The 12,806-nt window shown below is 49.5% G+C and overlaps 1 protein-coding gene across 5 annotated transcripts in view; it reads left to right on the forward strand.

The window, feature by feature from the left end:
* Positions 1 to 227: 227 nt before the first annotated feature.
* The window catches only part of LOC116956329 (disks large homolog 2-like), a 539,014-nt gene continuing 526,435 nt past the window's right edge, over positions 228 to 12,806 (forward strand). For 3 of the 5 annotated variants that reach the window (XM_032977873.2, XM_076054103.1, XM_076054105.1), the window contains exons 1-2: positions 229 to 540; positions 5,627 to 5,749. In XM_032977873.2, coding sequence (XP_032833764.1) covers positions 522 to 540; positions 5,627 to 5,749 — 142 coding nt within the window. In that variant the 5' untranslated portion in view covers positions 229 to 521. Of the gene's footprint in view, positions 541 to 5,626; positions 5,750 to 12,806 lie in introns of all 5 variants that reach the window. The other 2 variants (XM_076054104.1, XM_032977875.2) reach the window with 2 other exon arrangements.

Raw genomic sequence — 12,806 nt, forward strand, 5'->3', positions numbered from 1 at the left:
AGTCGGGGAGTGGTGGTAGTAGGGGAGTGGTGGTAGTGGGGGAGTGGTGGTAGTGGAGTAGTGGTGGTAGTGGGTTAGTGGGGGAGTGGTGGTAGTGGGGGAGTGGTGGTAGTAGGGGAGTGGTGGTCGGGGTGGTGGGGGTGGTGGGGGTGGTGCGGGTGGTGCGGGGGGTGGTGGTGGGGGGTGGAGCGATTGAGAAGACACGTGGTCGCTTCTCGCTCCACGTGTGTTGTGGGGGCTTCTGTTGAGGCCGCATTGCAATGCATGCATAGGGCGAAGGAGTCGCTAATGCAACCGCGTTTGCGTATAACATTGCATGTCTTATAACACGGCATAGAAAAATATAGACAATATAACGTTGCAATTTCGTGTCAATTATTTCTTAGTGTTTGTATGGGAGGCTGCATTGCACAGGCTGCGCTACTACTACTGTCGTGGTATTTTAAAAAGCGAATATATTGGTTCATAAATCGTACTAGTTTTTTGGGGTTCTGCGGTGTTATAGCCCCTGCTGTCAAACAATGCCTCTGTGCAAGCAAGGTGCGTTGGGGAATGTGTGGGTTCTGCGTGCATATGTGGTGGTGTGCGTGTGTGGTGTGTGTGTGTGGTGCGCCGTGTTTGTGCGGTGTGTGTGGTTGGTGTGTGTTTGGTGTGTTGTAGTGTGTGTGGTTGGTGTGTGTTTGGTGTGTTGTAGTGTGTGTGGTTGGTGTGTGGTGTGTGTGGTTGGTGTGTGGTGTGTGTGCATGTATGGGGTGTGTAGTGCGTATGGTGTGTGTGTGTGGTGTGTATGTGTAGTGTGTGTGTGGAATGTGTAATTGGTGTTTGTGCGGGTGTGGTGTGTGTGGTTGGTTTGTGTTTGCGTGTTGTAGTGTGTGTGGTTGGTTTGTGGTGTGCGCAAATGCACATGAGCTATTGATTGTAGCGTGTGTTGGTGGTGGGTTGTGATTGTGGTGGTGGGTTATGTTCGTGGTGGGTTGTTATTGTGGTGGTGGTGATTGTGGTGGTGGTTGTGGTTGGGGGAGCGGTGGTGCAGCGGTTAGCGCGCGCTGCGCAACAAGAAACCGGCACTTGGCCCCTACAGTCTGTGAAGGCTACACGGGGGATCTTTGTGTTCGTGTTGGGTTGTGTTCCTGGTGCATTGTGTTCGTGTTGTGTTTGTGTTGGGGATGTTTGTGCTCGGTTTGTGCTGGGTTGTGTTTGTGGTGGGGTTGTGTTTGTGTTGTGCTGGGTTGTGTTTGTGGTGTGTTGTGTTTGTGTTGTGCTGGGTTGTGTTATGTTGTGTTTGTGGTGGGTTGTGTTTGTGGTGGGGTTGTGTTTGTGCTGGGTTGTGTTTGTGGTGTGTTGTGTTTGTGTTGTGCTGGGTTGTGTTATGTTGTGTATGTGTTGTGTTTGTGGTGGGTTGTGTTTGTGGTGGGGTTGTGTTTGTGGTGGGTTTTGTTTGTGGTGGGGTTGTGTTTGTGGTGGGGTTGTGTTTGTGCTGGGTTGTGTTTGTGGTGTGTTGTGTTTGTGTTGTGCTGGGTTGTGTTATGTTGTGTATGTGTTGTGTTTGTGGTGGGGTTGTGTTTGTGGTGGGTTGTGTTTGTGGTGGGGTTGTGTTTGTGGTGGGGTTGTGTTTGTGGTGGGTTGTGTTTGTGGTGGGTTGTGTTTGTATTGGGTTGTGGTTGTGTTGTGTTTGTGGTGGAGTTGTGTTTGTGCTGGGTTGTGTTTGTGTTTGGTTGTGTTCATGGTGGGGTTGTGTTGTGTTTGTGGTGGGGTTGTGTTGTGTTGGGGTTGTGTATGTGGTGGGGTTGTGTTTGTGTTGTGCTGTGTTTGTGGTGGGGTTGTGTGTGCTCGGTTTGTGTTGGGTTGTGTTTGTGGTGTGTTGTGTTATATTTGCTGGGTTCTTTTGGGTTGTGTATGTGTTGAGTTGTGTTTGTGTTGGGTTGTGTTTGTGTTGGGTTGTGGTTGGGTTGTGTTTGTGGTGGAGTTGTGTTTATGGTGGGGTTGTGTTTGTGGTGGGGTTGTGTTTGTGGTGGGGTTGTGTTGTGCTGTGTTTGTAATGGGGTTGTGTTTGTGTTGTGCTGTGTTTGTGGTGGGGTTGTGTTTGTGGTGGGGTTGTGTTTGTGTTGTGCTGTGTTTGTGATGGGGTTGTGTTTGTGTTGTGCTGTGTTTGTGGTGGGGTTGTGTTTGTGGTGGGGTTGTGTTTGTGTTGTGCTGTGTTTGTGGTGGGGTTGTGTTTGTGGTGGGGTTGTGTTTGTGTTGTGCTGTGTTTGTGGTGGGGTTGTGTTTGTGTTGTGCTGTGTTTGTGGTGGGGTTGTGTGTGCTCGGTTTGTGTTGGGTTGTGTTTGTGGTGTGTTGTGTTATGTTTGCTGGGTTGTTTTGGGTTGTGTATGTGTTGAGTTGTGTTTGTGTTGGGTTGTGTTTGTGGTGGGGTTGTGTTTGTGTTGGAGTTGTGTATGTGGTGGGGTTGTGTTTGTGGTGGGGTTGTGTTTGTGGTGGGGTTGTGTTTGTGTTGGGTTGTGGTTGGGTTGTGTTTGTTGTGGAGTTGTGTTTGTGTTGTGTTTGTGGTGGGGTTGTGTTGTGTTGGGTTGTGTTTGGTTGTGTTTGTGGTGGGGTTGTGTTTGTGGTGGGGTTGGGTTTGTGGTGGGGTTGTGTTTGTGTTGTGCTATGTTTGTGGTGGGGTTGTGTGTGCTCGGTTTGTGTTGGGTTGTGTTTGTGGTGTGTTGTGTTTGTGCTGTGTTGTGTTGGGTTGTGGTTGGGTTGTGTTTGTGGTGGGTTGTGTTTGTGTTTGGTTGTGTTCGTGGTTGGGTTGTGTTGTGTTTGTGGTGGGGTTGTGTTTATGGTGGGGTTGTGTTTGTGGTGGGGTTGTGTTTGTGGTGGGGTTCTGTTTGTGGTGGGTTGTGTTTGTGTTTGGTTGTGTTCGTGGTGGGGTTGTGTTGTGTTTGTGGTGGGGTTGTGTTTATGGTGGGGTTGTGTTGTGTTGGGTTGTGTTTGGTTATGTTCGTGGTGGGGTTGTGTTGTGTTTGTGGTGGGGTTGTGTTTGTGTTGGGGTTGTGTTGTGTTGGGCTGTGTTTGGTTGTGTTCGTGGTGGGGTTGTGTTTGTGTTGGGTTGTGTTTGTGGTGGTTGTTGTGTTTGTGGTGGGGTTGTGTTTGTGTTGGGTTGTGTTTGTGGTGGGGTTGTGTGTGCTCGGTTTGTGTTGGGTTGTGTTTGTGGTGTGTTGTGTTATGTTTGCTGGTTGTTTTGGGTTGTGTATGTGTTGAGTTGTGTTTGTGTTGGGTTGTGTTTGTGGTGGGGTTGTGTTGGAGTTGTGTATGTGGTGGGGTTGTGTTTGTGTTGGGTTGTGGTTGGGTTGTGTTTATGGTGGGGTTGTGTTTGTGTTGTGTTTGTGGTGGGGTTGTGTTGTGTTGGGTTGTGTTTGGTTGTGTTTGTGGTGGGGTTGTGTTTGTGGTGGGGTTGTGTTTGTGTTGGGTTGTGTTTGTGGTGAGGTTGTGTTTGTGGTGGGTTGTGTTTGTGGTGGGGTTGTGTTTGTCTTGTGTTTGTTGTGGGGGTTGTGTTTGTGGTGGGGTTGTGTTTGTGGTGGGGTTGTGTTGTGTTGTATTTTTGGTGGGGTTGTGTTTGTGGTGGGGTTTTATTGTGTTTGTGGTGGGGTTGTGTTTGTGCTGGGTTATGATGCTCTTTAAGCTGACGTTGTGAACGCGTTGCGAGTTCTGTGCGTGAACGAATCAAGGATTTGGAGCAAGCGAGAAGGTGCAATCGCACGGCTGTTCTTTGTGTGTCTGTGGTACAAAGTGACGATGTAACGGCATAAGCAAGGCACGTGTGTTGTTCAGGAGGCTACACTTTCACAAGGCTGCCGTGCTGTGTTACACTCTGCGTTGGGACTACCTTACTGCCCGACTGTTTATCGGGATGCCGTGGCGGTGAGATGTCAACTACCTCGATTGGCTATGCAGGAGGTTCGTGGGTTCGATCCGGACCCTGATGCCTGCTGCTGTATATTTGGAGTCTGCTTGTCTCTCTCTCTCTCCCCGTGGACGCGTGGATTTTTCTCCGGGTCCTCCGGTTTTTTCCCTCCACATTTAAAATCAACGTACGGTTGGGAGTATTCAATTTCCACACGATAATCCACTTCGTTGAGCTATCATTTGTGGCCAGGTGACTTCTAAAAAAGAGCTACATAGCTCAGTGGGGCCTTAACTGGTAAAATAACAAAAATGTATCGACCATGATTAATCCACTGCTGGATAAACGTCTCCGACAGCCTGCCGCCGTATATGTCGCTATCTTGCGACGCACTGAAAGAGCTTCGCAGCTCATCGGCTTCGTCCAGTAACAAATAAATATTCCGATTCTGATATTTCCGCTTTGTCAGATGCCTTTTGACAGTCTGCACAGGGTGAGTGGCCACCGTTGGTGCTGTCGTCGCAGTCCATGTGTCTCTCCCGGCACCCGATTGACGGGATGTCAAAGGTGATGCGATCAGCTCGGGCGCAAGGTGCTGGGTGAATTGTCGCATCGCATGACCGTGAGAGGTGGCGACGGCTCCGGAGGATGAGGTGGGGGGGCATGGTGGGCATTAATCCAGCAGTGGATTGAGCATGGCTGATGATGATGATGGTGGTGGTGGTGGTCTCTCTCGCCTAGTTGGTACCTCGTGTTGGTCGGCACGGCGTCTGCCGTCTGGCTGCACGCGCTGGCGGCCTCTTTGCGAACTGACTTCGACTGCGCTCACGTTGCATTCGGGTTCGGTTCCGTCGTTTAGATGCTTGCCGTGAAACGTCGGACGTCATGGTGAACGACACGCGGTAGTAACACCCCACCCCGCCCAAATAAAAACACATCGGACAACTAAACAACAACAATAAACGAAAAAATAATTTAAGCGATCGTTCAACCTTTTTGAAACTACACCACTTGGTGTCGGCTCTACTTTACATCTTTCATAAAAAATTAGTCGGGCCGACGGGATTCGAAACGGAGGACTCGCGGGTCGAGCGGTGCCGACCGAACCCCGCCAGATTGACCCCGCCAGGCTGACCCCGCCAGACTGACCCCGCCAGGCTGACCCGGCCAGGCTGACCCGGCCAGGCTGACCCGGCCAGGCTGACCCCGCCAGGCTGACCCCGCCAGGCTGACCTGCCAGGCTGACCCGGCCAGGCTGACCCGGCCAGGCCGGCTGGCTCCGACCGTCAGAGGCGCTCCGCGAGTGGCGTTGCCCGTGTGTTGTGCGTGTGTTGTGCGTGTGTTGTGCGTGCGTGTGTTGTGCGTGTGTTGTGCATGCGTGTGTTGTGCGTGTGCCGTGGGGGGAGCGGTGGTGCAGCGGTTATCGCGCCGCGCTACGAACCCAGCGACCCGTGTTCGATTCCCGCTCATGGCCAAAACCAGCGGTGATTATCTGAACCGGTGCCGCTCCTCCCCCAGATAGTCTGAACGGAGTACCTGGCGCGGTGTGAACAAACATCGCCACTCGGGAGACTCAAGGCAGCCGGGGGACGTGGCATTGGCCCACCCGCACCCCGTCGTGTGCCGCGCCGGCCTTCGCCGACACTACTCGCCGACGGCACTTGCCCCGACAGTCCTGCTAAGGCTTCACGGGCCGTCTTTGTCTTTTTTTTGCCGTGGCCCCCCCCCCCCCCCCCCCGGCAGACGTGCTGCGCGCCGTGGCCCTGCTGGAGGAGTACCGCCGGAGGCTGCAGCCGGGCCCTCTGCGCGAGGTCATGGGTCAGGTGGTGCGTCTGTTTGGCAGCGCGCTCTTCCACGCGCTCGTAGGTGAGGGCGTCGCAAGGGACCGCTACTCCCGTTGCAGTCGTCGCGCTGCGGTTGCTGTGAGATGTTTTCTCCCTCGCCTGGTATGCGCGAGGTTCGTGGGTTCGATCCTGACCCCTGACGCCTGCTGTATATTTGGAGTCTGCGTGTTTTCCCCGTGGTCGCGGGGATTTTTTCTCGGGGCCCATCCGGGTTTTCACTCGGGATTTAGAATCGACGTCACGCGTTTATAGTGTTACATTTCCACGTGACAAGCCCACTTCGTTGAGCTCTAATTTGTGGCCAGGTCGCTTCTGAAAAAGAGCTACATAGCTCGGTGGGCCTTAGCTGGCAAAATAAAAAATAAAAAATAAAAAATATTTTTAGTTTAGTTATTAATTTAATTACGTTAATTGCGCTGGAGATCAGAATCAGAATATTTATATTGGAGGAGTCCGATGAGCTGTAAAGCTCTTTCTGACAGATTTCCCAGTTAGGGGCACGTGGTCAGAATGTTACGACAACAACGAATACAAACACACACACGATGGGGAGTGCAAAGTATAGGAAAGGTGAACACATCGTGTCTAAAAAATATGTACAAATTTTTTTTTTATCTAACCAGGCAAAGCTTCTTTTTCAGAAGCCACCTGGCCGCAAATGATAGCTCAACGAAGTGGCTTATCATCATCACATGGAAATTTATAGCAGCAACATAATCACCGTTAGCATGGGTGTGGGGGGTGGGGGGCGGTGGGGCTACGGTGGCAAGCGGTGAGGTGGCACACCCATTGTGGTAAGGAGGGCAACAGGGTTGCCCGAGCGAACGTAGGCCAACAACGTCAGGCCAACCACACGGCAACGTTGGCAAGAGACGTCGGCTCAGAACTCGAGAGAGATGACGACGAGTCTCGTTCTCCGGAACAAACTGAAGTAGAACCAACGGAGACCTGTTACGGTCCAAACAAGATCCGTCGCGCCTGTCTGAAAACATCACCGTGAGCTCTGTGATTATCCGGCCGCCGCAATGAGATTATTCACGATGGATATTTACGAGGTGTGTAAAGAAACTAAACTTTCAAATATTTTTTGGGTTATTTTACCAGGCGAGGCCCACTCAATTACGCGGGCGGGCGTTTTGCAGAGGCGACCTGGCCATCACAAATGATAGCCCCAACGAAATTTACGGCAGGCAAACAATCCAAACGCACGTTGCTTCTAAGCGTAGAGAGGGGGAAACTGGAGGATCCGGTGAAAAATCCACGCGATCACTGTGAGAACACGCAAACTCCAAATATACAGAAGGCGTCAGGGTCGGGATCAAACCCACGCCCTTCTTCCGTACCAGTGACGGCAAAACCAGGACAGCGGCGGCCAAACCAGGACACGTGTGGCCACGAGATTATGCTTCGTGAATAACCGCGGGACGTCATTTCACATTTGCGCCCAAGTTGTTTGGCCGGCAGCTGCTGGTTCAGCGTTTCGGAGCAGCTTCGCACGGGGAAAATTTTAATAAGCGTCACGAATTCCCGCCAGGCATTGAGGGGCGATAATAATAATAATAAAAAAAAACGAGCGTGAAAATAAAATCTCAGCGAGCCGAGACGCGGGAAGACGACATGGCGGACGAGCCATCGCTGTGATTGGGCGCCTCGCGTAATATCCTTTGGCCGCCTGCGGACTGTGCCTCTCTCCCGGAGATCTGTCGTCGGGGGGGGGGGCGGGGGGTGGGTGAAGATGCCCGACAGAATCCCCTGCAGTGCCGCGTCAAATCTACTCCTGGCAGCGGCGGCGGCAGCAGCGGCGGCTTTGGCTAAGCACAGGACAAAGACGGTGGCCATCGCATCACGCGGCGCTTTCAGATGCGCTTCTTGCGGCCGTCTGGAATGCTCTTCCTGCCGGTGTTAGCATGCCACTGGACCTGTGCACTTTCAAATAATCTAGATTGACAAACCCATTTCTTTAGAACTGCTTTTTTTGTGTTTAGTTTGTTGTCCTTCCCCCGCACCTCCGATTAGCGCCGTTGCAAACGTACGGCGTGAAATAAATAACAATTTTCAGGAATTGCGGGTGGTTGCTTTGTGCAACGCGCGACGTCTGCGCGTTGTTTGAAACGCGGCTGCGTTGCTGGGGGACAACATGGCGACAGGACACGAAGGGGTCACGAGGTTTAAAAGCTTTCCAGCTGAGATTAAGAGCATTAGTTGCTTGAGCTCTGCCAGTCGTCTGCCTGCAGTGACCGGGGGGTCACTGCACATCTATTAACGATGATCCGACATATATGTTGAACAAAACATTTTTAATGTTATCGGTGTGTATTACTTTGGACGCAGTGTGAAATGCCACTGGTGGTTTGTTTTGTTTGTTATGACGTATGAATAGTTTCTTAATTGAGAAAACTAAAATGTACGTTTTGTGATGTTTTGACGTCGTTAAGGAATGCCGCGGTGAGACTCGTGTCTAGTATTGCCCCTTTGGTTAACTCCCGGAATGCATTCAACAAAAATTCAAACGCCCGAGCACCTCACTCGGTTGATGAAGGCTTCCCCAAGACGTCGCTATCTCTCACGGTGCTGTGTGTGCGTTTATGTTGATCTTCTTTCGCATCGCACGTAGCCGACCGTGCTAATCGGAGGTGCTGGGGGAGGGGCAACAGACTAAACACGATAAGCAGTTCTAAAGAAATGAGTTTTCAATCTACAGTGAGGGGAAAAAAGTATTTGATCCCTTGCTGATTTTTTTACGTTTGCCCACTGACAAAGAAATGATCAATCTATAATTTTTTATGGTAGGGTTATTTGAACAGTGAGAGACAGAATAACAACAAAAAAATCCAGAAAAACGCATGTCAAAAATGTTATAAATTTATTTGCATTTTAATGAGGGAAATAAGTACTTGACCCCCTCTCAATCAGAAAGATTTCTGGCTCCCAGGTGTCTTTTATACAGGTAACGAGCTGAGATTAGGAGCACACTCTTAAAGGAAGTGCTCCTAATCTCAGCTTGTTACCTGTATAATAGGCACCTGTCCACAGAAGCAATCAGATTCCAAACTTTCCACTATGGCCAAGACCAAAGAGCTCTCCAAGGATGTGAGGGACAAGATTGTAGACCTACACAGTTGGTGCGATTATTTGCAAATGGAAGAAACACAAAAGAACTGTCAATCTCCCTCGGCTCCATGCAAGATCTCACCTCGTGGAGTTGCAATAATCATGAGAATGGTGAGGAATCAGCCCAGAACTACACGGGAGGATCTTGTCAATGATCTCAAGGCAGCTGGGACCATAGTCACCAAGAAAACAATTGTTAACACACTACGCCGTGAAGGACTGAAATCCTGCAGCGCCCGCAAGGTCCCCCTGCTCAAGAAAGCCCATATACATGCCCGTCTGAAGTTTGCCAATGAACATCTGAATGATTCAGAGGACAACTGGGTGAAAGTGTTGTGGTCAGATGAGACCAAAATGGAGCTCTTTGGCATCAACTCAACTCGCCGTGTTTGGAGGAGGAGGAGGAATGCTGCCTATGACCCCAAGAACACCATCCCCACCGTCAATCATGGAGGTGGAAATATTATGCTTTGGGGGTGTTTTTCTGCTAAGGGGACAGGACAACTTCACCGCATCAAAGGGATGATGGACGGGGCCATTTATCGTCAAATCTTGGGTAAGAACCTTCCCTCAGCCAGGGCATTGAAAATGGGTCGTGAATGGGTATTCCAGCATGACAATGACCCAAAACACACGGCCAAGGCAACAAAGATAGTGACTCAAGAAGAAGCACATTAAGGTCCTGGAGTGGCCTAGCCAGTCTCCAGACCTTAATCCCATAGACAATCTGTGGAGGGAGCTGAAGGTTCGAGTTGCCAAACGTCAGCCTCGAAACCTTAATGATTTGGAGAAGATCTGCAGAGAGGAGTGAGACAGAATCCCTCCTGAGATGTGTGCAAACCTGGTGGCCAACTACAAGAAACGTCTGACCTCTGTGATTGCCAATAAGGGTTTTGCCACCAAGGACTAAGTCATGTTTTGCAGAGGGGTCAAATACTTATTTCCCTCATTACAATGCAAATCAATTTATAACATTTTTGACATGCGTTTTTCTGGATTTTTGTTGTTATTCTGTCTCTCACTGTTCATATAAACCTACCATTAAAATGATAGACTGATAATTTCTTTATCGGTGGGCAAACGTACAAAATCAGCAGGGGATCAAATACTTTTTTCCCCTCACTGTAGATGATTGATAAGTGCATAGCTCCAGTGGCTTACTACTATCGGAAGGAAGAGAGCGTTCCAGACGGCCGCAGAAGCGCGTCTTAAATGCCGCGCGATGCCGTGTCCACCGTCATTTGTTCAATGCCAGCAGCCAAAATCCGCTTCTGCTGCGAGGATGGACCGGAGTTCGCTACCTTGTCGAGATCGGCGAGGCATCGTGGCTCATTTTTTGGCAAACACTCCGTGTGTGTAACCATTACGAGTACTAAGCACCCAACTTATACCCCCGGCGTACCTCGCGCACTGCGGCCGAACGTGGGAAATCGAGAATCCGCGCGCCTCCCGGTCACGGTGCAGGCATCCCCTCGGTCCACGGACCGTTCGGCTCGTAAAGCTCGATCGACGGGTCGCGGGCACTTTGCCGATGACGCGTGAACGAAATTTCCGCGCGAACGAAGTTTCACCGCGGCCACGCGGCGCCGTGAGATCGCCGAAACGTGAAGCCACGCGGGAGGCGGCGGGGTCGACGTCGTTGACGTCGTTGTCGTCGTCGACGTCATCATCGTCGACGTCATTGTCGTCGTCGTCGTCGACGTCATTGTCGTCGTCGATGTCATCGTCGTCGTCATCATCGTCATCGTCGTCGTCGTCATCATTGTCATCGTCATCATCGTCGTCGTCGGCGTCATCGTCGTCGTCGACGTCATCGTCGTCGTCGTCATCGTCGTCATCGTCGTCATCGTCGTCATCGTCGTCGACGTCATCGTCGTCGTCATCATTGTCATCGTCGTCGTCATCCGTCCACTGCGTCATCACGCTTTGTGGGTGTGTCCCTGCAGTGCGACAGTGACGCATCCGCGCCGGTCATCCCAACGAGCGGCGTAGATCTTTGATCTTTTTGGCGAGTTTGTGAATTGTGAATTATTTTAGTTTTTAAATTTCTTCAAGAGCCCGTGGCCGGCCCAGGACACGCTGCTGCTGATGGGACGACGTCGCTCGGCTGGCCTGGGAACGCCTGGGCATTCCCCAGGAAGAGCTAGAGTCTGTGTTTAGGAGTGTATAGTGTAGTGTACAGTAGTGTATAGTAGTGGAAAGTGTAGTGTATAGTGGTGTATAGTATAGTGTATAGTGCAGTAGTGTATAGTGTAGTAGTATATAGTTTAGTAGTGTATAGTGTAGTATTGCATAGTAATGTATAGTGTAGTAGTGTATAGTATAGTGTATAGTGCAGTAGTGTATAGTGTAGTGTGTAGTAGTGTATATAGTAGTGTATAGTGTAGTAGTGTAGCGTATAGTGTAGTGTATAGTGTAGTGTAGTGGTGTACTAGTATGTAGTGTAGTGTATAGTGTAGTAATGTAGTGTAGTGGTGTAGTAGTATATAGTATAGTATATAGTGTAGTGTATAGTGGTGTATAGTGTAGTAGTATCTAGTGTAGTGTATAGTGTAGTATATAGTGTAGTAGTGTATAGTGTAGTGTATAGTGTAGTGGTGTAGTAGTATATAGTATAGTGTAGTGGTGTAGTAGTATATAGTGTAGTGTATAGTGTAGTGGTGTAATAGTATATAGTATAGTGTAGTGTGTAGTGTATAGTGTAGTGTAGTGGTGTAGTAGTATATAGTGTCATGTATAGTGTAGTGTGTAGTGTAGTGTATAGTGTAGTGTATAGTGTAGTATATAGTGTAGTGTATAGTGTAGTGGTGTAGTAGTATATAGTATAGTGTATAGTGTAGTGGTGTAGTAGTATATAGTGTAGTGTAGTGGTGTAGTATATAGTGTAGTGTATAGTATAGTGTATAGTGTAGTGTATAGTGTAGTGTATAGTGTAGTGGTGTAGTGTAGTGGTGTAGTGTATAGTGTAGTGTATAGTAATGTAGAGCTCGAGTCTGTCGTCAGGGAAAGGGAGGTGTGGGACCGCCACTACTCAACACGCTGCCGTCGCGACCTGCACCAGGACAAGTGGACTGAGAAACGAACGCACAATCATTATTATTATTAATCATATTTGTGTGATAAAACGATAAAATTCTCATGACGTTTCGACTGCAACACAAGCAATCATCATCAGGTGTGAAAACCACAGCAAGAAAATTTGAAAAAAGTGGCGGTTTTTTTAACGTTAGCACCACGGACAGCGATTTGACAGTTTATTTAGAAGGACGAGTCCATCTATGTTCGGAAAAGAGGAGGGGGGAGACGAAAAATAATGGATGCGGTCTGAAAGCCACCGTAAGCGTGAACAGTCAATTAAGACCCGATATGGTTTATCAAATCCTTCCAATGAATGCTAAGCCAGAATCCATCTTCTCGGTTGAAATTGTCTCTGTGTTTGTATATGTGGATAACCTCATGAACGAATCTCTCATGGTATCCAGATGGCTTCCACTATATAAGGACAACCTGATTTCCAAATTTAACCTCTCCAACAAAAGACCGGACCCACACACCAAAAAGCTAGACGTTAACAAAGTCGTAATTAATCGCAGTGGGTATCATTGTTATTATTGTTGTTATTATTGTGAATGTTATTATTGTTGTTGTTATTGTTACAATTGTTTTTATTTTTGTTGTTGTTGTTGTTGCGAAAGCGCCGCTGTTGTGACATTGCGCGTTATTACCCTCCGTGTGTGTCCCAAATCGTTATGTCGGTCGACTCAGCCTCAAATGAGTACCTGGTGCGGTGTGTAGTAAACATCGCCGCTGGAGAGACAAAGACGGTCGGGCGTGGTGCTGGCCACCCACCCCCTCGTGTGCCGTGCCGGCCTTCATAGGTGCTCGCTAACAGCACTTGCCCCAGCAGTCTGTTGAGGCTATACGTGGGGAAGCTTTGCCTTTGTATGTGTGTTGAACTTTTTGCGCAC

Source organism: Petromyzon marinus, chromosome 64 (assembly GCF_048934315.1).
Source record: "Petromyzon marinus isolate PM22_M1 ecotype Great Lakes invasive population chromosome 64, UKy_Petmar_22M1.pri1.0, whole genome shotgun sequence".
Classification (NCBI taxonomy): domain Eukaryota; kingdom Metazoa; phylum Chordata; class Hyperoartia; order Petromyzontiformes; family Petromyzontidae; genus Petromyzon; species Petromyzon marinus.